The following is a 24,341-nucleotide window of genomic DNA, read 5'->3' as shown; positions in this document are numbered from 1 at the left end:
AAAATTAAACCTATAACGTGGCAGTATATGGCATTGTAATAACAAAACAAAACAAAAAAAAAACCGATCCACAAAATAGCAGCAAAACACAATGACAAAAGAAAAAAAAGAGAAAAAAAAAAAGCAATGTTAATTTTCAAACCAAGCTGGGAACATTTCCATAGCAGCTCAAAGGAGTGTCCACTCCGTTTCTTACAATCAACACCTTAACGGCAGTATCACACAAAAAGCTCTCCCATCACATTCTCCTCACACCGCAACTTCAACTGAGTTTAGTTTCTCCTCCTCCTCCCCCCACCCCCCCACGACTACTTTCTAGCATCAGTACATACCAAGATGTGCAAATTTTCTACCAATACCTAAAAGCTGGGGGAAAACGTAGGAACGAACATAACTGTTTTCAAGTAGACCATTTCTACTAGAATTGTAACTATGGTGTTTTGTGTTTCTGGACACGAAGGGAACATTTTAAATGTATAAATGGAGCCTGAAGTAAGGATAAGTAAAAGGATTCCAATCCTACAGGCCTTTCTCGCTCTCTCTATAGGGGGCATGATATAGCAGCAGCTTTTCCAGGTTTTCCGCCTCATTCCACCCATCTGAAAGGAGCCCTACTTTTACTCTAAGCACTATTATTACCTGGTGTTAGCATCAGGGTCCAAAATGAGCAATTGAGCGTGGCTGGAGTCGGGGACAATGCAAAATTGTTTCGAACCACGTTAACTCTCAAAGATCACTGAGTTGCAACACAGAGTAAAAACACAGAAACGTACGTAATGTAAATTTTTTTAAAAATCTGCCACAAATGCCACTTTGATCGGAGGCAGGGATATAAGATTTTGGCCCAAAGACTATTTCACTTGTCGACGCGAGGCAGATGTCATATCACATCCTGTCATCTGAGAACTATAGCGTTACATCCTCAACACCTGTGAGGCCATAAAAGCAAGTCTTGTTTCAAACATTAAACTCAATTAATCTCTCCCAACTGGTTGACGGCTTAAGACTAGTCATTGACAGGTTACACCTCATGTATTGTCATCACCACAACACACCACCTGGGCAGGATTGCTCCTGGCTCCCAGTCAGGTAAAGAAACTTTTTTTTATATATACCAAAACCAACTAGAAAACTAAAGCCACCAGCAGTGAAAGCTCAGACCTCAACCTCTCAGTTACCCCTAACCTGAGGATCTTCATTTACTCTTCTAAAGACACCATACGTCACAGGAGTACTTTAAAAATGTATTTACTGCATGAAAAACACAGACATTTCCCATAAGGACTAAAACTCCTATATCTGCAACACAGACACTTTAACCTTGAACTCTGTGATGTGTCTCTACCAGAAGATTCTTTTTTTTTTCTACTTCAGTCTTACAATAAATAGTTCTACATTACCTTATAAATAAATTACATGATGAAGAATTTTCTTTTAGTTGTGGATAATTAAGCAAATAGGTTCTGTAGCAAATAGGTTCTAGTTACATTCTACGTTTCGCTAAACACCTGAAAAATAAATCTATGTAGGCCCCATTTATAAATTAGTTGGCACATGAAAAAGATTTCTAAACACTGTTCTTTCGCTAAACAGGTCAGTGATGCCAGCAGTTTTGGAATATAATTACCACTTACTGGAATGTCATGATCCAGGTTCCATTTCCCTCTCAAACACCATAGTCAACTCACTTGCTTTGCTACATCCGTGTGCAGGCAAGCAATAGTATTTTCTAAACCATTCCATTTAAATTCGTTTTTTTTTTTAAAAAAATTCCTCCAAAGAAAAACAAACAAACAAGGATTTTTAAATCTACTGACTGAAAGTGCTTCGAAATGGAATGGTTTCAGAAAAGAAAGGTAAGGCTAAGGATTAAACCCGACATTGGCAAGCCCGCATTGGGTTGACTCCAGCCAGCATTGTGTATTTACATAGTCTCCTCTGTCAAAAATAAAAAATTTAATAAAATGAAGGCTTAAAAACGTATTATACCATTAGTAACTGTGTGTATAATTAGGTACTTAGCCACGAGTAGTAAAAAGGGCAGTTACAAGTTATATTAAGCTGGCACCCACAAGCCTTCAGCACAGGTAATCCACAGTCTCCAAAGATTAACATATAATAATGCTGAGTACTAAAATACACTAATGGGTTACATCAACCATTTATAAGGTGAAGAGGATCAGCACTAAGGAATCATATAAACATCTGGACAAACTGATTATAAAGTGACTAGACACGTATGCAAGCAGGTATAGAAAAGCCTAGATTGCAGTAAAAGCTACGCACTTTTTTTTTCTTTTTTTCTCTCTTTTTGTAGAAAAAAAAGATTAAAATTGTTACTACCTAAAACCCTCTTCTACATTAAAAATGGTTCATTCACACTCAAAAATCAATTCTAATACCTCCCCTAATGACATTTTGTTGTTGTCACCTATTATTATAAACTTAGAAGCATAAACACTTGATTTTTTTTGTATATAAAACACACTATTTCATTAATGATACATATAATCTGCACAATTTTTTGTGGCATAACACACGCCGTGTTATGTTATCCAAATGCCTTCTTTTTTTGTTTTTATTTAACCTCAGTTTCAGACCATTTCATATTAAAAATGAATGGTAAAGGGCAACAGAGCACTGAAAAGCAAAGAGAAGAACTTCCCCTTCTTTTACAATGTCCTGGCGATGTTAATGGGGAGGTCATGATGTTTTTAGCGAGCATTTCCTTGCAAGTTGCCATGACCACTGTTAGAAATCATAGGTTCACATCTCGCACATCCGTTGGTGTACAGGACAGATCCAGTTCATCCTCAACAGTCTTTGTTTCCGAGGGTATACTGTTGTGTTGAACCTGGCGTAGGCTGGTCTCAAGCAGTGATTCGATTTGTTCTTGGCAAGCCCGTAAACAATCCTATACAAAGACAAAAGGTGAGGTGGGGTCGGTTAGTATGGACATTCTGCCAAACAAGTACAAATTAATTCAAACTTTTTTTTTTAATTGATTGCTTTGACAGAAGAATGCTAAGACCTTGTGGGGCAGAGAGTATCATGTTATTACAGGACCTGTGCAGGACGCCACAAAAAGACGAATGAATGTGCTTTGCAGTCTATAATAAAACAGGTATACGTGGTATGTCACTCAAATCTATTGTTTGATGAGAAGCCTCGGTAACGATCACAGTTTCTCTAGCGTCTAACAGGGAGACGGGCCACTGCTCTCCACCAGACCTCAGTAGCAGGAAGCTTCCAAATAAGAGCGCGAAAGGCAAGAATGTGCATTAGGTGAAAGATTCCAGCATTGCTAAGTCTGCCTCTATCCCACAGCCAAATGAAAGAGTGGAACCCATTGTGACTCTGAAAATGAAAGGTCTGGGATTCCAAACAAAAACAAAGTAACAATCATGGAATTGCTCAATCCAAGTCTTTTATCAATCCAGCTCCTTTAACTTCTTTCAAGTGCGCATTTTGATATGTCCTTTCCCTGCCATTTGCTCTGACCTCTGGAATGGCAAGCTTTGCTCTGAGTCCACTCTTCCATGATGAATTAGTGTTAGGATGTGCATGACTGCGAACGAATGACATTTCTCAAAGAGGGCGACCAGCCTTCTGCTCCCTTTTGCCTGAGTCTCAGTTACTCAATTTACTTGACTTCTGGTAACGTGCTTCATGTGTGATCCGCTCTCCTTTATCCCCTATTACCACAACATTGCATACTTTTGCCTACAGACAAAACAGTCGCTGAACATGAAGACCATCGAAACATTGACATCGTAGGCACTATAAAAATACAAATACTTTCTTTCCGACTTGGGTATTCACTGACCAGTTTATGTTTTACTTTTTTGATATTAAAAACACCCAATGTCAGGTATGAACTGCAAGTAGCGCAAATCCAATTATTAGAAATCATTGAAAATCAGGAACCCTCGACCTTACAAGTTTCTTTATTATTATAATCTTGGTTTGATACAACCCATGGAGAGACCAAAGCCGCAAAGTATCACCTCGGGCCTTATATATCTGCTGTATTTGAGAGTCACATTGTAGGCAATATTAATCCGATTAGTATCAGAAGAGTTAAGAAGATGCTCAGATATTCCAATGTATCTTGTTTGGCGTTACCACTGCACGTTCATTATCGATCACAATGGGGCAACTGCTGTAGTAATTGGTGAAACTTATTAAATGGGATTGAACCATTCAGTAACATTGGGCATCCTTGTCGATTTAAGACTCTCACTTTCATTGGCCCTGGATCATAATCTTGAATACATGACATAATGGGATTGTCCTGTTCTTTTTTTTTCGTCAGCTAGCCAGGCAGTCTGTGTACTCCTGAGAGACAGAGATTTATAATAACTAGTCTTAACAAATTGCTAGGTGGCTTCTGACAATCCAATGGGCAACTTTGCTGCATCTCAAGAGACTTGCCCAGAACCTACGCTCAGAAAGCTGGATTTAATCAATAATGAATTCTTGAAACACAGACTTGGCCTCATAACATGGGGCTGAATTAAGTTTGAATTAACGCAAGTGTGGGGGGTGAAGTTCAATACAGGGGAGAGAGAAAGAAGTAATAAATAGTACACATGTATAGATAGTTTCTACACTACCTCAGCTGACACCTCCCAAGCTTCATTGCACGAGGAATCTCAACATGACGCCACTCTGCGAGAATTCCTTTGAACAAATGTTATAAAAACCCAGGCCATTTGCTTTTCTTCGCTCCGTTCAGTTTATCGTACCTCTGCTTTCTGCCAGAACCCTGTCACCCGGCCTCAACGGTCGCGGGACAAAGGTCTCCACAAGTTTGTTCCTTTGAAACTTCCAAAGGGCTCAGTGATCAGAATGCCAGCCAGAAGAATATGTCTATTAGCTTCTCTTGCAATACCCTAAATACCAGTGACAACATTGCCAATAGCTAGACACAAAGTGGCCTCAAGCCCAAGATCAAACACAGTAAATGCAGCAAAGGACACACACCTAGGACTGCAGGAAGCAACCTCAGATCCTATTTAAGAAGGCCATGCCAACGTATTCGTGAAGAAAAGGGAAGAGTAGAAAAAAAAACTGATAGCAGCAACTTAGACCAAACAACAGAAAGGATAACTTGAGTTTGCTAAAACCAAACAAGTGGAATAGTACCACATATGCCTCCCGCCTCAGTCAGTCCGCACTTTTAATCAGTATTTTTTTTAGCTCCTTTTCTCTTTCAAGTTACAACCTTTTCTACTTACTAATGGTGCAAAAACACCCAAAAAGCGTAACCAACACAGAATAAACGTTGTACTAGATCATAGAATTAAAAAGTTCTAATCCAACAGTGGAAAAACATTTCAAAGCTTTCCATTTCCAGTAAGGCATTGCACAGCATCAGGGCTGGTTGTGGCCTCCATTAAAGTGTTGTGAACAGAGAAGTAATCCAAGCACTTTCAAATATATGGTCGCCCACAAATATACAGTCAATTCACTTTACAGTATATTCTGTGAAGCGCTTTGGGACGTCTAGAAGACCTGAAAACGCTATCTCAAATGCACAAGTCCCATTGCTTTAAGTAGGAATTCAGCAGTGGAGTGTCTCCCTAAACACAGCACGACAAGAAGTCTCATATGTTTGCCCTCTTGTGTTCCTACATACATGATCTCTTTGGGAATAGCAGATGCCAAATCTAAGGTGTTCTCTGTGTGGACAGGCAAAAGATTGAGCTAAAAAGACAATTACAGTGACGGAAACCTGATCAGGCCAAGCAAATTCATGGCTTTCAGACAAAGGGGCAAGAGCTTTTGAAAACTAGGAGATTGCCCAAGGGTCCCAATTATGCTTATTTGGGTTCCAATTACCTGTGATCAAAGTCAAAACAGGAAATTAGACCCAATGTTCAAGTGACTGATTCAGAGCAAGGTGCTGTCTGCTCAGGTGACGATTATTCGTTCAGGTTAGGGCTGTGTGTGCCCTTAGAAAAGAGCATCCTACTTATTTGTGTGTCAAAAAGGTTGTGCTTCTCTCTCTCTCTTTTAGCAGCTGATCGATAGAACCATATTCATCAATTGTCCCCTATTAAACCTACATTCGAACATCTCATAGATAAGCAGCGACTCCAAAGTATTGTCGAAAACAACTAATTTCCGAGCAATTGTGAGATGACAGATAATGTCAGGGGACAAAACCTCGGATATCTTAAGGCACGCTTGTCTTGCAGGATAATTCAGAGCCAGTTCAAACAAAACCAGCCCTGAAGTGTCCCGAGGCTGTTTGTTAATCCTAGGATCCTGCTTTACTTTGCGGGGGTAGAATCTAACAGGGAGCAACTCTGAAACAGTGTATGTGGAGACCCACACAGGTATGGTTGCACATTTAGTTTTCTGTCCAAGGGTCTTCCTAAACTCTCATTGCCATTTTGGGTGCTGTTGGGAGGTGGAAATAAAGACTTGCACGAAGAAATGGGTGACCACTGCCTCTGAAGCTATGGTATGCTCCCATCGGCAGCACCAATAGAAAATAAAATTAACATAATTATTAATATCCTGAAATATGGGAACACTAAAAAGGTTGTAAGGGAAATGACTACTTTAGAACAGCAGTTTTACTGAGGCTTCCTTCACCACCTTGTTCAGACTTTTTATGGGTTTTTTATGATGGACTTAATAAATATCACAGCAGTCAAATTGACTCAAATCCTGTTTATTTTGCCATCTACTGAGTAACCATGGAAAGGTTCTTGTGAGGCCAATTCTTTGGAAGAAAGAGAGAGGAAATATAAAGAGTATGGTCCTGACCTTAAAGGTCCATTAAGTACATCATTCCAGTCTTAATCACTATCCCACAAGTTAACAGTTGCTACATATCACATCAATGCTGCAATTGGAGTAATTGTGGTCCCTTATTTTGTTCATTTCCAATAAGAGTATTTCCTAACACTGTAAAGGGGAACATTGCTTTACAATGAAGTTAATCTTTTACACTTTCTAACACTTCGTTGCTTTTCTATTGTGACAAACCAACAAAGCAAACCTCTCGTCTAAAACTCCTGCATGTCTGTGTCACACACTCGCTCTCCCATTTGTAAACTGTCTTCCTGGGCCAATTGATTCTCGACTGCTTTATTGCCCAATACTACTGATGCACATCTCCTGCTGTCCAGTGGCAGAAGAAAGCTACAGCATAAATCAGGCCACAATCTGCCTAACAATGAGATAATGTAATCATTAAGAGGCTGGGCTGATGACTTTCGCAGCATAGGTGCAAGGTACAATAAAATCGACTCAGATCATTAGGAAATCTTGAATAAAAGGCATTTGCACCACTTGACATAAAGAGGTGTCGGGTTACAGGCCACACATAAGGTCACAGACACCATGAGGTCCATTTATCACGTTTTTATGAGCCATTTCCTTTTGAGTTTAACCCTCTGACTGTCTGAACTGACACTATTAATTGCTGGATCGCCACTAGAGTCACACATCACAGGGCTATTGTTCTGTTGAACTCAGTAGAGATACCAGTACATAACAAGGCTATTATTACCAATGGTCTCTTTTCACTCCCAAGGCATTCCATACTCATTAAATCGAATTATTTTTGACTGAATTCTTTAATTGGTAACATTAATTTGCAGGAATAAAACTATTTTTACATGGGATTTCATCACAGCTCTGCAAACTACTACCAATAATATTTTTTAAAAATCCTTGTATTGGATATAGTACTTTAATGCCTTGTCGAAATGTCTCACAAAGTTATTTCTTAAGATTTACTGCAAAGTTATTTCTTAAGATTTACTGTTTGTGGGTGAACATGGCAACTGCCACAAACAGCCATGAAGTGAACGACCAATTTTATCTGGATTAGGTACTGGAATTATACATCGATCACATTTATTACTCATGAAATTTAATGCTGGGTCATGTTTAACCTCTACAATGAAATTGATGCACACTGTAACTCCTGTTTTGGGCATTAAGGAAAATCAATATGGAACTGAGACCACGTTTAAATGCTGTATCCTAAATCATTTCACGTATTTGCTTTGCTTTGATGTGGAAACCATTACCCAACAAGACGTGGATTAATCAAACACAAGCCCTTGTCGTTAAAAGAGTAGCAGGAATATAATAGGATGGAAGGGTGGAGTGGATCGCTGAAAACATGAAGTGAGGAGGTACTTTGTCCTTGCGAACCCCTTCACTTGGGTTCTTAAAAAGTCTGCTTTTAAGTCGAATACACTTACCGGGTCACACTTGATGATTTGTGATAGGAAGTCTGTGAGGGGCTGGTAGGAGAGAAAACTGTTGCTGTTGCCTAGATGGAGGCCATGGACAGCTGCAGCCATACTGCCAGCCGCGATCATGGATGGGGGATTGGAGATAAATTTTACATCTGCAAAAGGAAAACAAAAGAGAAAACCAATGAGGGTATTATAATCAGCTCGTATAAAAGAGAAACGAACACTGCCCTCCCCATCCCCTCCCCAATGAAAGGCAATAAACTTATCACTGTTTTTTTTCTTCTTCCCGCAATCGTTCTCTGCTGCTGGCTGTCCTCCACCGCAGTAACTGCAGTTCAGTGTAATGTGGCATAACTAAGTGACGGAGGCCTCTAGGATTTGGCACAAACTCAACGACATTCTGATCTGACACCACGCTGACAGCCGGCTCAGTCCCATGCCAGACTGCATCGCTGTAGGTCCACGCTCGAGACCACTCCCATGGATCTTTGTGAACCATATTATTGCAATTCAGACCTTGCCATCTGTAGGAGCTCAGAGCGAGCACTGGTACCTGTGCCCCGGCCAACATCCCTTCCTACTCTACGAGGCGTAGAGTGACATTGAAGCCTAAAAGACACATTTTTGTGTCCACTTTTATCCTCACAACTGCTCCAGACAAACAGCATGGTCTGCCTTTTGTCACACACAACAAGGAATTATTTGTACCAGAGGCCACTAATTTCAGCATATTAATTAGGGGGCCACTGGCTTGTAATTGGATGTCCCAGAGTGAAGAGTGTGGCATCATTGTCGACCTCCATCGCCTCATCTTGTGCTATTGAGAGCGCAGGAACAGGGCTCTGCGGTGAGATGAATTGGACCTGACATGCCTACAAAAGGAAGGGGCCCCCCCCATCAATTCAAGCACACATCCCTCCTAGCCTATCTGAGACTTCATCCGAAAGGAATAAACAACTTCAGTGTTGTAAGAATAATGGCAACCACCCTGAAGAAGACAAAAGCGAGCGGCTCGGCTTCTGAAACTCTTTAAAAAAAGAAAAAGAGAGAAAAAAAAATTCCAAACGGAACGAGTCACTCCTTCAATTCTAAATGAAGCAGTCCCATCAAACCGAGTGAGAGCTGGGGCTATGAATGAAAACCTTTCATTCAGGCAAATCAAAACTGCTTACAGAATTCACTTCCAGAGATACCACAGGTTCTGACTTGTCACATTCTTGAATCGGGGGCAGAATATAGAATATACATAAATTAACACGAAGAAAGATGGCTTCAAGTTTGTGCCGTTAATAAGAAGTCGCGTTTAACTCTATAATTATTAGAAATATGTCATTAAAAGTCGGCACCAGTCTTTTGGGGTTTGTATTCTTTGAAAGTGAGATCGGGTTATCATTGATGCCTTTCTAACGTTCAGTAAATAGAATATTTCTTTTAGAGGTAACTGGGGATTGCTAGGCCATGCCAAGATCTATTCATTACTAGCAATTATGTGTTAACTTCAAACAACGCTAGTAATTTTTCTGACCTACCGCAGCACAAAGGAGGTCTTTAGCAAAATCCAGCTCTATTAAGTAGACAATTCAGAGGGTGCATAAAAGGAATTCTGCTCAACATCACCTTGAATGTAATCCCTCCATTAAGTCTTTAAATCATCCCTTCCCCCCACTTCTTGTTAAATCTTTTGTAAAGGATAATTACTTCAGTACTCTATTTATGTGCTCTGCCCATTGCTCAGGGGCAAATGTTGTGCTTCAGCCTTTAGGCTAGACTGCTTATTTTTTTTAAGAAAAAAAGTAACTGGAGCCATGGCTCAAAGTACTGGAATGCCAGCAATGCTCAACCTTTGAACAGTCCCCGATTTGTTTCTGCATTGTGACTGCCAGCACAGCAAAGCACGTTCGAGCCTGGCAAAACTAAGCCTTGCCATCCTAATGTAATGAGCAAGCTGGAAGGGCCCAGAGATTTTCAAGATGCAAGAATAAAGCCACAAAGCAGCTCACATAACTCCAAGCTTTCCTTTCACTTTCCAGCAGCTTGAATGGCTTTAAGTCTACCCCCACTCATCTCTCCTTGCTTTCGGTAACTTCCTGTTCTTAGTTGAAAACAGTCTGCTTCTCGAGTCTAATTACGACTGGCTCTCTGTAAATAAGCCTGCACGCTGGCATTCTTTATTGCTACCGAGAAAACGAAGATCTGAGCACAAGCATGCATTTGAAGATACAAAGAGAGAGGAAAAAGCACAAGTAATTGGGAGTAAAATTCATTACGACTAACGTTCTCTGATCCTGCCGGGAGCTAGATAACTCCCTTAGTCTGAAGAGAAGCTCAAACTTCTGTAAGATTGAACTCTGGATACAAATCTGACAGCTTAGCATTGTGTAATTTGCATCTAAATAAAGACTATCCCCAAAACAGACAAATTTGCAAACACTGACATCGATCATTTTCAACATTAATTCAGGTGCATTTGGGTTTGAGACAGCATTTTTTTCCTGCAAAAATATCTTCCCTTTCCCCTTCTCCCTTTCCCCGGGTCTCCTGGACCACACAAGATGTGCACCCAGGGAGGTGGCTTCTCAGCCGGTTAGCAATCTCCCAGGCCTCCAACTAGAGCTGCTCTCTATAGCTGCTCCTGAAATGTGCACGACTAGTCAAGGGGAGTGAGTAACTAACTCTCCTTTTGATCTCCCTTCCGCCCCATGGGAAAATACCTTGTGTGCATTCAACGCCTACCTTACCCGCACGAGTAGCCTTCAAACCAGGAACTTAGCGGACAGGTGGTTAAGCTGGACTAAGCGAGTAACGGGAACCAATATAACACAGTCACCACTGCCAACTTCATAGAACAGTCCAATCAACCCCGTGGCTTTCAATGCCAGAAATGGCTCTGTAGCTGTCTATCAGAGCATCTTTAACGCTGATGCTAAAATAAGAATTTTTTTTTAAAAAATTAAGGAACTAATTTATTAATTGAGTCACAGTCCTAGTGTCAGTGAGGGTTGAATCCAATCCCCCACTTGCACTTACACAGCACATTCCCCTAGAGGGCGGTTTTCCCCCAGTTCCCCCCCAGTGCAGCTGTAGCCCTGAGGAGGCGAGAAACGGGGTGAAATCCTGGCGTTCTGCACCAACTCAACTGCGCCTCCTGGCGGCCGGACCCAGGAACAGCACCGACAGGCGCCCAGGGAGATGTCTAGACGGGACGACAACATCTTGGACAGGAGGAGTGAATGTCCCGAGACTTGCTTCAGAGGAGAGCAGGGAGAATAGGGTTCGGAAGCCACTTTGACTTTAATAATGCTTAGCTATTGAGATGACTAATTTGATTTCACCATTTATATATATATATATTTGTACACAAACTCTGTGTTTATAGAATGGACCACTTCCTTTAAAACAGCACCTGGCAATCCTATCTGAAATCTGATAAAGGGGAACAATAGTCTTAGACCTTCACCATAATATTTGTGTACACACACACACGCGCAGTAAAGCACTGGCCTTCCATTCCCCTGAGGCGTTGTGGGGAATGTTTTAATGTACATCAACCGGTCCCTTGACGGGAAGATGCCGCGTTCAGGTGGTTAGTGGGTGATGAGAGTATCAGTACATCATGAGAATCCAAAGATAAAATATTCCAAGCGCCAATAGGCAATTCCCACGCTATCTTGTACCCTCAACTGAAGATATAAAGTAGATGTCTCCAATGATATTTGAATACGATTTGTTTTAAAATACACAAAGCGCCTACTGTGCATTTCGGTAGCGAGTTGCACCTGTAGCTGTGTACAGAGCGTTGCATCCGCAAAGCCACCTGAGGGTCCCAACTGTGCACCCAAATGCCAGCAAATCCCTTTGCAATTTCTGCAAGTGATTGCTAATTTCCCTTCTACACCATCCAACCTTGGAGGCTCCTGCCTCACACCTGGGCTTTCTCCATCTTTCATGTTAATACTCTCACGCGAAAGTTTACCAATAGGACCTCTCAACAAACTCTTCAGAAAAAAAAATCTAAAATGTTGTGCATCCTCTTTCTTAGATGTGTAGGTTTTTTTTCTGTTTAGTTATTACTAATAATAAAAAAAACTTTTTTTTGGGTGGGGGGTGGTGGGGGGGTTTCCCTCCTGGTTGGACTCACTCCGTACCTGTAGCACAAAGAGCCACAAAAGTCTGGGCGTGTTTGCGGATGATCTGTTTGCTGTCCTTGGGGACGGGCAGTTTGCTGAGGAAATGTTCAATGAAATCGTGAGGAGTCACAGAGGCCAGATCCCACTTCAGTTTGTTCAGGACAAGCAGCTCCATTTGCTACAGGGGGAGGGGGAAGGAGAGAGAGAGAGAGAGAAAAAACACATAACACATGATAATAATAATAATAATAATAATAATCCTTGCATTTGATATAGCGCTTTTCACGTCGGGAGGACGTCCCGAAGCGCTTCGCAGAATATACTGTAAAGTGAATTGACTGTATATTTGTGGGCGAACTGTCTTCCTGACTTCACTCTCATCCTCTTCACAACACACACACACACACACACACAGTCTCAGAGCAACGGTGTTCTCCTTTTTTCTAAAAGCAAACGGGTTGCAGTAAAACAGATCGACTTTATTGCAATGTTGGGGGTGTGGGGGTGTGTGTGTGGGTGGGGGGTGTGTGTGTGGGTGGGGGGTGTGTGGGTGGGGAGGGGGGGGGGGGGGGGGGGGGGTGGGTGCGCCTTGTGGCAGATAAACAAACCAATGCGCTCCGTTTAGTAACGCAATTCCCCCAGTAATTGGGACCTCGTTAGGTGTGTTGCGTCCTGTCCGCTGGTGGGGGGTTGTCTTTTCTCCTTCGGGCCGATAGGGGTCGCTCGCGGTCCGCAAACACAGACTGGGACCACTCCAACCCGAGAGTGAGACATTGGGCACCGACGACAACAACAACAAAAAAAAGAGGGGATAAAATGTCACATATTGAAGTTTGGTTCTTAAAACCCCTTCCGAGCTCTTACAACCAGTGCAGTGGATGGCGTGTGATGTTGGGGTTTGGGGGACATCGATCGCTCTTAAGATGGATTTTTTTTGGGGGCATAAATGTCACCCAAAAATATTAGTATTATTATTAATTATTATTATAAAACCAAAACTTGGGTCAATGTGTGTGTCGGCTTTGCAGTGTTTTGCCTGTGGTGTGGTTCGAGGCGAAAGGCTGCGAAAGGCTGAGAGAGACGCACACCGTCCAGATGTTGAACCTGTAATAAGTAAATGCATTGCAATATGCAATGGTTTGAGGCGCACTGATAAGACTTGTGCACATGGTGGGGGGGGGGGGGGGGGGGGGGGGTTGCAGGTCTGGGAGGGGTTGCAGGTCGGGGGGGGGGTTGCAGGTCTGGGGGGAGGGGTTGCAGGTCGGGGGGGGTCGGGGGGTTGCAGGGGTTGCAGGTCTGGGGGGGGGGTCGGTTGCAGGTCTGGGGGGGGGGGTTGCAGGTCTGGGGGGGTTGCAGGTCGGGGGGGGGGGGTTTGCAGGTCTGGGGGGGGGGCTGCAGGTCTGGGGGGGGTTGCAGGTCTGGGGGGGGTTGCAGGTCTGGGGGGGGGTTGCAGGTCTGGGGGGGGGTTGCAGGTCGGGGGGGGGGGGTTGCAGGTCTGGGGGGGGGGGGTTGCAGGTCTGGGGGGGGTTGCAGGTCGGGGGGGGGGGGGCTGCAGGTCTGGGAGGGGTTGCAGGTCGGGGGGGGGGGCTTGCAGGTCTGGGGGGGTTGCAGGTCTGGGGGGGGGGGGGGTTTGCAGGTCTGGGGGGGGGTTGCAGGTCTGGGGGTTGCAGGTCTGGGGGGGGGTTGCAGGTCTGGGGAGGGGGGGGGGTTGCAGGTCTGGGGGGGGGGGGGTTGCAGGTCTGGGGGGGGGGGGGGTTGCAGGTCTGGGGGGGGTGGGGGGGGGGGGGGGTTGCAGGTCTGGGGAGGGGGTTGCAGGTCTGGGGGGGGGTTGCAGGTCTGGGGGGGGGGGGGGGGTTGCAGGTCGGGGGGGTTCGGGGAGGCTAAAAAAACACACTATTGAGACGTGATATTATTTGCACACATCACTGCCAGGAATGTGTCGGTGTCACCGTTTCATTCGATTGTATTTCAATCGTTGGTAGAAAAGCCACTTTATTAGCAATCATTAATGCATATATATATATATAGAGAGAGAGAGAGAGAGAGAGAGAAGTGGTGGTGGAGGACATATGTTTCAATAAAAAAAATGATAGTGAAAGTGATACGAGTTGCAATGATGGAGGAGGGGGTGGGGGGGGTGGGGGGTGAATTTACCAGTAATTCCTCGGGTTTGATGGAGTTGTCTGTGTATATGCAGAGTTTTTCCGCTGTTAATGGAATAGTTTCCTTCATTTTCGATGCCAAAAACATACACGTCGCTCCCAGTAATTGCAAGTGGGTTTTCTTGGTCAGTTCGATGGACAAATAGCGGTCCAAATAGTTCATGGCTAATGGGAAGACCTCTTCTTCGCATTTCTGCTCCTCGCAAACCTATTTGTGTGGGTGGGAGGGAAGAGAAAACACAGGGGAGGGGAGGAGAGGAGAGGGAGGAGAGGAGAGGGGAGGAGAGGGAGGAGGAGGAAAAAAAAGTGGAAGATTAGTTGCAGCAAAAAAAATATTTATTTGAAATTAACAACTCCAACAAAACTGGAAATATTATGTCCTTAATTCGTAATCTCTTTATTTCTGAGCAACGGATTGGGATTATGTTAGTTAGCGTTCAATGTTAATTGCGCTATTTCCCTCTCTCTCTCTCTCTCTCTCTCTCCCTCTCTCTCTCTCTCTCTCTCTTCTGCAAAGTCGGGTCTGAATTTCCACTCCGTCATCTTTTCAAAAAATATTTAAAAATATTTAAAAAATAGCCCGAGCCACAAAAACCACACGAAAACCCGCAGAAAGCGATCCTCTTTCGATTGCAATGGGATTTGGACGATTTGGGGGTTGTTTTGTCTGAGCAAAGAACTAAAGTTCACAGCCCGGGGGGGGGGTGTGGGTGGGTGGGTGGGTGGTGAGTGTGAGTGAGTGAGTGAGTGAGTGTGTGAGTGAGTGAGTGAGTGAGTGAGTGCGGAGGATATCTCGCAAAGAAGTCGCGGGGGATCGGAAACTTCAGAAATTAATTTTTTTTAAAAAAATAAGAAAAAGCGAAGGGAAGCGATGGGGAAAACGCATCGAAAAATACGCCTCATATGTCTCCCCCCCGTCCCCCCGTCCCCCCGTCCCCCCCCAGTCCCCGGGGCTGCGGGGAGACCGGCGGCGCAACTTTGGTGCGAGTCGACGCGAATTAATTGAGGAGTTTATCGGGGAGTGTCGAGATGCTGAGGAGGGGGTCGTGTGTGTGTGTGTGGTGGTGGGTGTGTGGTGTGTGGTGTCAATTTATTTCTGTATATAAAAGGATAACACTTCTTCTTCTTCTTCTTCGCGAACAAACTTTAGGCGACTCCCCGCAAACTCGCACCCGCACCGCACCCGCACCCGCACTCGCACCGCACGGCCGAGAGTCCCCCCGTTGCGCTGTCGGTTCGGTTCGGTACGGTTCGGCCACACGAAACCCACCGCTCGCTGCGAAGTCCCCCCCCCCCCCCCCCCCAACTTCCTCCACGTCGCGTCTCAATTCATTTGGAAATATTTCTCTCTCTCTTTCCCCCCTCTCTCACCCCCCCCCCCCCCCCCCCAAAAAAAAAAAAAAAAAAAACCCCTCTTTTTTTTTAAGCGCAAAAAAAAAATTATTTCACCGCAACACGCAACAAAGATGGCGTATTGTACTGGCAACGACCGCACTGCATACGTGTACATACTTATTTATTTTAAAATAAATTCGCAGCCCCGACCCAGGGCAGACTTTTTGCCAATGCAACTCGTGCCCCCCATTCCCCCCCTCCACCCCCCCCGTGCCCCCATTCCCCCCCCCTCCACCCCCCCCCCCCCCCCACCCACACCCACTGGCAATTCATCTTCAAATTCACCCCCTTTTCTTTCGAGCTGCAAAGTGCAGGCGTTTGGGTCTTTTTATTAAACTCTCTCTCTTTTGCAAAAGCCACACACACACACACACACACACAGAGAGACTTAGGAGAGAGGGAGAAATAAAAATAAAAATAAAAATAAAAATAAAAAAGATTTGAAAATTCCGCAACAATTAGGCAGAGGGTGCACAGTGGGGAGAAACATGTACGGGGGAGGTGCAGAGCTGTCTGGCTTTACTGGGAGTTGGGGGGACTGGGTTCCAGAGTCACAGGAAAGTAGTTTAGCAACTTGGGTCAAAGAGAGTGAGGGGGTGTCTGGCTCTCCTTTATATATATCTATCCATATATCTATATATATATATAGTAATAATAGTTTGCAAAATTGTGCAAAAATAAAGTGGAACATCTGGCTGGCTTGGTATTATTTTTTCTCTCTCTCTCTCTCACTTTCTCAACACACAACAACAACACACACCACACACCACACACAAACCTCCAGCATCCAAGTTGCGACAATTTTCCTCATGGATGGCAGGATTTCTTTTTGGACGCATTTGAAGTAACTGAGGGAGGGCAGGCAGTTCTCCTCCGTGCGGAGCATAGTCTGCAAGACTCGGTCATTGAGCAAATTGGGATCTTTGTAGGCTCTCCGGATGGTCTCCACCTCGCAACATAGCAGCTGATGTTCCATGGCTGGGGAGCTTAGCTTAGCTCAACTCTCTCTCTCTCTCACACTCTCTCTCTCTCTCTCTCTCTCCTCTCTCCCTCCTCTCTCTATCGCATGGACTAAATCGAGGAGGATGCTTGGTTTGCCTCTGGAGGCTACAGTTCAACAAAACTTGCCCGCAAGTGACGCAATGCCTTTTTAGTTGTTGTTATGCAGAGCAGCTGGGACTGCAAGATCAAAGGAGAAACTAGAGAGGCCACCACAGGGGCAGAGCCTTAAAGCCTTCCCTTCCCTCCCCTCGCTCTCCTCCTCCCTCCCTCCCTCCCCTCTCCCTCTCCCTCCCTCCTTCCTTCACATCCATTGCAAGAGGAGAGAGGGAGGGAGGGAGGGGAGGGGAGGGGGGGGGGGGGGGGGGGGGACGAGGCAGGATTTTATCAATGCAAATTAAAACACGACCCTTATTGATCGCCGGTTGCATTGGCTTCTTGCAGAGAGTGGGTGTTTTATTCCGGGAGCTTCAAGAGAGACTTGACTTGAACCGGACTTTTATTTTAAGAATCGTGGAAATCATAATAATAATAATAATGATAATAATAATAATAATAATAATAATAAAGAAACGACCTTTTTTTTGTCTCTCTCTCTCCCCCATCTTAAGAGATCTCTATTGTCAGAGAGTGGAAGGAAGTTTGGAGTCAGCTATCAATCAGCGATTGATTGATTGATTGATTGACTGATTGATCGATTGATTGATTGATTGACACTCCAGCGCTACTTTGTCTGTATACAATACTGTACTTAAAAAAAGTGGACGAACAGTAGTAATTCAATGAACAAGTTGAGTTAACATAATATATATATGCATTTGGAGGCATAAAAATAATGACATTATTCGCAAGTAATTTTCGATTGAAATCTGCTCAGTTTATAAGGGGGAAAAATGCCCCCTTTACGAAAAGTCATTCCCCCCCCAAGTTTTCTTCTTTTCCACCCCTTTTTTTTGGTGCATTTTGCCCTGAAACACACTGAGATCTCTCCCACCCCCGCACACCAACACACCATCCAAGGATCAGCCCAGTTTATCCCCGGGATATTATATTCAAGCAATGTTGCCTTCCTGAAAAACATGTGTGTGTGTGTGTGTGGGTGTGTGTGGTACAGATCCACATACTGTATATATATATATATATATATATATTGCACATATATTACATATATAAAAAAAGAGTTCGCCCACTGGAAAATTTAAGGATGAAATTTTTTTTTTTTTTTTTTTTTGGCAAATCGTCCTGGATGTAGGAGAGGAACCTCCTCACTCCGGTAGAAACAGAGGAGAAGGTATTAGCATAACCAATCGCGAAAAAGATTGTTACCAGGCAGATCTGGGCTGTACATCGATCACTCAGCCTCTAGTCCATCCCTTTTGTTCACATGGATGTGATGGGGAACACTTGGGGCAGTGTGTGTGTGCTTTGGGGGGTTGGTGGGGTGGTGGGGGGTTGGGGTGGGGTGGGGTGGGGGGTGTGTGTGTGGGGCAACGAGGGCGATCCGAGGTGGGAATCACCTATGATCCGAAATACCTCTCTCGAAACAATTACGCATTGCATTGCGTTGCGTTGCAAGTCAGTCGGTCCATTCCATTGCCATCCACTCACCCCCCAAACTCGCGTTTTTTTTTAAAAAAAAGTCTGCGATTTATTTCTAAATAATGCATCGATATATGTATCATCAATATATATATCTGTGTGAAAGTTCCAGTCCTTCGCCTTCGGAGCTCTCGAACATCGTTGCACTTTTAATCAATCGCCATCCCTCTGGGAGACAAGACTTCAAATTGGGTGGATATATAAAAAATAATAACAAACCTCTGCCCCCACCACCACCTCCACCACCTCCACCACCACCACCTCCTCCACCCCCTCCTCCACCACCCCCCCCCCCCCCCCCCCCCCCCCCCCCCCCCCCCCCTCCACCACCACCTCCTCCACCACCCCTCCACCACCACCCCCTCCTCCACCTCCACCACCACCCTCCCCCCTCCACCACCTCCTCCACCTCCTCCACCACCTCCACCCCCTCCACCTCCTCCTCCACCCCTCCACCTCCTCCACCTCCACCACCACCTCCTCCACCTCCACCACCTCCTCCACCCCCTCCACCTCCACCACCTCCTCCACCTCCACCTCCTCCACCTCCACCACCACCTCCTCCACCTCCACCACCACCTCCTCCACCCCCTCCACCTCCACCTCCGAGGAGAGAGAGAGAGAGAGGATGTCTTTATGGTTCTATTTATGTTCTTTTATTATGGGTCGATTTGATGTGGAAGAGGGGGTTTTGGGGGGAGGAAGGGAGAGAAGGAGGGAGGGAGGGAGGGAGGGAAGGTAGGAAAGGAGGAGGTGGGTGGGTGGGGGGGGGGGGTCCTGCGTGTGTTTGGGGGTGAATCTTGTCGCATGATGGTGACTGGGGGCCGGGACATTCCTGGGATTCCAGGCTGCGCCTATGTTAACAAGTCCACATGCTCCGTTTGCATCTAATTACCGTAATACAACTAAGCTATTGTTCCCGGGATCCAGGTTCTGCCAAAGCCACCCCACAGCATCTGTCAAACACCGAGGGGATGGGGTGAATTTCACTTAAAACACAACCACACACACACACTCACACCAGACGCGCACACACACATACACTCACACACACACACACACAGAGATCTCACCGCTCTCCTGTGGGAGGCGACTCGGATTTGTTTGTGTGGGTGTGTGGGAGCGAAGAGGGTATTGAGAGGGGTATTATGCTACTGAGTCTATTAGCTCTGTGGGTGTGTGGGTGTGTGTGTCTGTGCGTGTCTCTGTGTGACTGTGTGTGTGTGTGTCTCTGTGTGTGTGTGTCTGCGTGTGACTGTGTGTGTGTCTCTGTGTGACTGTGTCTGTGTGTGTCTCTGTGTGTGTGACTGTGTGTGTGACTGTGTGTGTGTCTCTGTGTGTGACTGTGTGTGTGTCTCTGTGTGTGACTGTGTCTCTGTGTGTGTGTGACTGTGTCTGTGTGTGTCTCTGTGTGACTGTGTCTGTGTGTGTGACTGTGTCTGTGTGTGTGTGTGACTGTGTCTCTGTGTGTGTGTGACTGTGTCTGTGTGTGTGACTGTGTCTCTGTGTGTGTGTGACTGTGTCTGTGTGTGTGACTGTGTCTCTGTGTGTGTGTGACTGTGTCTCTGTGTGTGTGTGTAGTGACTGTCTCTGTGTCTCTGTGTGTGTGTGTTTTAAACAAAAATCATCGATGTGCGCTGCATCGAGGAAGGAAACGTGAGTCATTCGGGTTTTTTTCCCCTCTTAATCCTCTGCGATTGATAGATTGCAAACATCCCGGTCAGGGGGCGGCGCTATTAATGCAATATCTCTATGACAGGGGTCGAAAAAAATGACCGGCGATGGATGAATGAATGAATGAATGAATGAATGACATTCAGCGCATTATTATTTTGCTGGAATGGCAACGAAAAAAAAGACAAGTGGCAATATTTTTTCTCTCTCTCTCTCTCTCTCTCTCTCAGAGAGACTTTCTCCTGCACCCCGTGAACTTATTGCAACATCATTAGAAACCCAGTGTTTGGGGGCAGCTGTTTGCATCCTTGTCGGTTTCAGAGTGATAAGTTTAATCAATTTATTTTCTCTTTCTCTCTCTCTCTCTCTCCATCCATCCATCCATCCAGACAGACAGACAGACAGACAGACGGATGCAGTGGTCGAGTTCGGATTGCACATCGTTCAGAGTCTGGATTCAAATCATCCTGTGCCCTCTCTCCCTCTCCCCACTCCCTCTCTGAGAAAATAACCCCATTGCAACCGTGTGGTTTTTTTTGTTTCCCCCCCAAGACCAATGCTCCAAACGCACACCGCCTGTCCACGATGCTTTTTTTTTTAAAATAGGTAAATAAAATATTTTCCCCCATAAAGTGCTGCACATTTCACTTTCTCTCTCTCTCTCTTTTTTTTTGCACCGATGCAATGCAAGTGTCGGCCAGACTGTCCTTGCAGGGTTTCTCCAGTGGGGCTGCACGTTACACAGTGACTTGACACTGTGCGTCAGGTAGTCGGGGTGATACGGTACTGGGTGGGGCTGACGCACAGGTAGGCAGGAGCCCAGGTAAACCAGGTAGAGAGAGAGAGAGAGAGAGGGACAGGTGTCACACTAAACGCAGCATATATTTTTTTCGCAGTGTTATTACACGCCCGCAGATTCACGCGCACTCGGTTCCCGGTCCCGAAGGTTCACAGCGGGGCCCCGCGTGTACTTCACCCACGATATGGTAATTAATAATGATCCTTGCGTTGGATCCAGGGCTTTTCGCGTCTTCCCGAGGCGCCAAAGCGCTTCACGGAAGAGACCGCAAAGTGAATTGACTGTCATGTGTGTGGGCGAACGCGGCAGCCGATTGCGCACGGCACAATGAAGAATAGTTGCGGGGTTCGCCCGCCAAAGTACACAGTCGATTCGCTTTAGAGTCTATTCTGTGAAGCGCTTTCGGACGTCTCAAAGACGTGATAAGGCGCTGTATCAAATGCGAGGATTATTATTATTATTATTATGAATTGACAAGAGGTGTAACTTCGTAACTCTTTGGGAATACGGGGGAAGGTACAGTTATCAACAGTGACGATTCATTTTTTTAATCTGGTTCCACCCAAAACTAAAAAATTTGGTCATTTCTATTTGTGTGCTTGAATATTTCATCAGCATTTCAGTTGCAGCATAAAGAGGTCTTGTCACTTAAAAATGACAAATGACTATAAATAATGTTAATAATAATCCTTGCATTTGATAATAGCGCCTTATTGCTACACGTCTCAAAGCACTTCACAGGATATACTGTAAAGTGGATTAATTGTGTATTCTTTGGGCGAAACACAAACTATTCTTCATTTTAGGTAAATATGTTTGTTCTGCTTTGAACTTTCATGTCCAAGAAATGAGTGGAAGTGAATTTGTGGCATAAGGGCATCTATATTGCACAAAATATATTGCATTTATTTGGAAGAAGCTTGTTATAGCATCTTGGTCTGTCTAAATAAAATCTTTTGTTCTCTTTGCACATGTTTGGTTGACGATATTTTGTGTACACATTTCAGTGCATTGTTTGAATTGATTACAATTACAGAGTCATTGTTCTTGATGGTTACCTATGAGGCACTTTACCCCAATTCACTGTTGTAGGCATAATATCAAATGTAAGGATTATTTCTACTATTGTCGATGTGCATTGTATGATACAGATTGACTAAGGGTCTGTGTTTGTGAATAGACCATTTGCATTGCTTTTCAATTAATAAAAATTAATTAAGGTAGACCAGTCCGTTGTAATAATTTTAACAGCCTTTCAAGTGTCATGTGATAAATAATAATCGTTGCATCTGTAAATCCAAGAAACTAATAATAAGTGTGTAGAACATTACTGAGATTAAATTGAGAGCATTGTTCCAGGTCTGGTCTTTGAACCTCAGAAAAGGCATATGGGGATTTGGAACAAAAGTTGCAATGAATGAATAAGGTGGAGCCTGAGCTGTTCTTTATGGGGGAAACAAGTGAAATGAATCAGGACATGATTAGAAGCTTTAAAACATGGGATAGAACAACATCTTCAATTTATTCACTTAGAGTTGCAAATTTATTGAATAATCATGTGAACAAGTCAATTCACTTTACAGTATATTCTGTGAAGCTCTTTGAGAGCACCAAATGTGATAAGGCACAAAAATGTGATGAGGCACCAAATCAAACGCAAGGATTATTAATTATTATTATTGAATGCTGAATCTTGTGAATTCTTTGAAGAAGGAAATGGTAAATTTCCTGGTTGCCGGGGAGTGGGAGGATACAGGCTTGGGTTGAGGCAGGATGGACATCAATGTGTCTCGAATCAGACTTCAAACCATGACAGCTCAATGGGCTAAATGGCATTTTTTAAAAACAATTATGTTCTTCCTCATTTGAGTTTATATTTCAGTAACTTGATGCTGTACTCAACAAGAAGTTGCTTACTTCCTCAGAGATTCGTAAGGGAATATTACTTCACTCTCCAATTTAGTGTAAATAATAAATGTTAAATATTGTAGGTGTAAATATGCACCTACAATATTAATAAATATTTTGTTGGGAGCAATATTGGTAGTTCCAGTGATAAGTAAAGACTTGAGATGATCAAATGTTCCACAGAACATGATGGATTCCTGGGTTGGAGAGGTTGGGTGGTGCGGTCAGCAGTCAGCTCGGGTTAAATTGTGGAGATAAATAGATAACCTGGGAATTAAATGAGTGATATCCAAGACATGGCAGACACTAAGCAGCAAGAACAACAATACCAATAACATCTTGCATTTATATAGCACCCTTCACAAGGGCAGTCAGTGTTTGAGTTCCTCGAGTGGAATTGAATTGATGTGTTGAATGGTCTTCCTCATTTCACCCTTTATGCTCTGAAGTACAGTATGCTCTTCCAACCATATGTTTGTTTTTCTTTTATCTCATTTATAAGCAAAGAATGTTTGGCTTAAGGCATGGGTGCAAATTTGCCATTGACACTAATGGACCACTGGCTTTAGTGAGCCGTGAGGTGACAAACTTCAACAAACTGTGACAAATGTCAATAAGCTGTCACAAGAGAAGTCTGTGCTCTGTCCTTGAATACATGTTTAAACAAAGCAGCAGTGAAATTAATCATGTTTATAGTTCACAGCTTTTGGTAGTAATGAATGGGTAAGGGGCTGACTTTTGTGTCCCATTTATTTTGCCATCAGGCATGTCATGGCAGCCCTAACGTTAGCTGTGGTGTGGTGGAAAGAGGAGAAACTTTTGATTCTATTACTACTAATAATAATCCTTGCATTTGATATAGCACCTTTTCATGTCTTCGAGACGTCTCAAAGCGCTTCACAGAATATACTATAACTTGCCTGCATACTTTGTGAGTGAAACACGGCAGCCAATTGCGCACAGCAGCATTCCATAAACAGTCGTGGATTGAAGTGACCAATTTATTATTATTATTTTATTGAAGGAATTATTATCCTCGGAAAAACAATCCACCAATCGACTAACAAACAGGTTCCTACTTACTGCTAGATAAACAAAGGCGTGGGGAGTAAGGAAACATTGCCCAGCATTTCGCCCGGCTGGGAATTGAACCCAGTTCTTTTGCTTGTGAGGCAAATGCTCTAACCACTGAGCTACAGGACTCCTGAAGCCATTACACACTGAAGTCATTATAGAGCAAGTTCATTTGTAGGGCTGGCGGTCATTTTTATTTTGCATTCCCGTTATAGTGTGGGTATGCAAAACTTATAGTGTGGGATCAAAACCGTAGAATAATGGAGTCGAACTGAGTAAGTGAATCCACTTATGAACAATTACATATGAAGCTCTTTGAGATGTCTCAATGTTACAGGCACTGTATTAAATGCAAGGATTATTATTATTATTAAAA

General features: G+C 44.1%; 1 protein-coding gene across 1 annotated transcript; it reads right to left on the bottom strand.

Annotated features, from left to right (window-relative positions):
• Positions 1-248: 248 nt before the first annotated feature.
• On the bottom strand, positions 249-17,157 carry ccnd1 (cyclin D1). Its single transcript, XM_042341474.1, has 5 exons — positions 16,691-17,157; positions 14,510-14,725; positions 12,374-12,533; positions 8,232-8,380; positions 249-2,914 (listed from the first exon to the last, which is right to left on the bottom strand). Exons 1-5 carry the CDS (start codon positions 16,886-16,888, stop codon positions 2,759-2,761), a joined length of 879 nt encoding a protein of 292 aa, XP_042197408.1. The 5' UTR covers positions 16,889-17,157; the 3' UTR covers positions 249-2,758.
• Between the last annotated feature and the right edge of the window lie 7,184 nt (positions 17,158-24,341).

The sequence above is a fragment of the Callorhinchus milii genome, unplaced genomic scaffold (assembly GCF_018977255.1).
Source record: "Callorhinchus milii isolate IMCB2004 unplaced genomic scaffold, IMCB_Cmil_1.0 Scaffold17, whole genome shotgun sequence".
Classification (NCBI taxonomy): domain Eukaryota; kingdom Metazoa; phylum Chordata; class Chondrichthyes; order Chimaeriformes; family Callorhinchidae; genus Callorhinchus; species Callorhinchus milii.
Note: the sequence above shows the minus strand (reverse complement) of the source record. Positions and strands in the feature narration are given on the sequence as shown.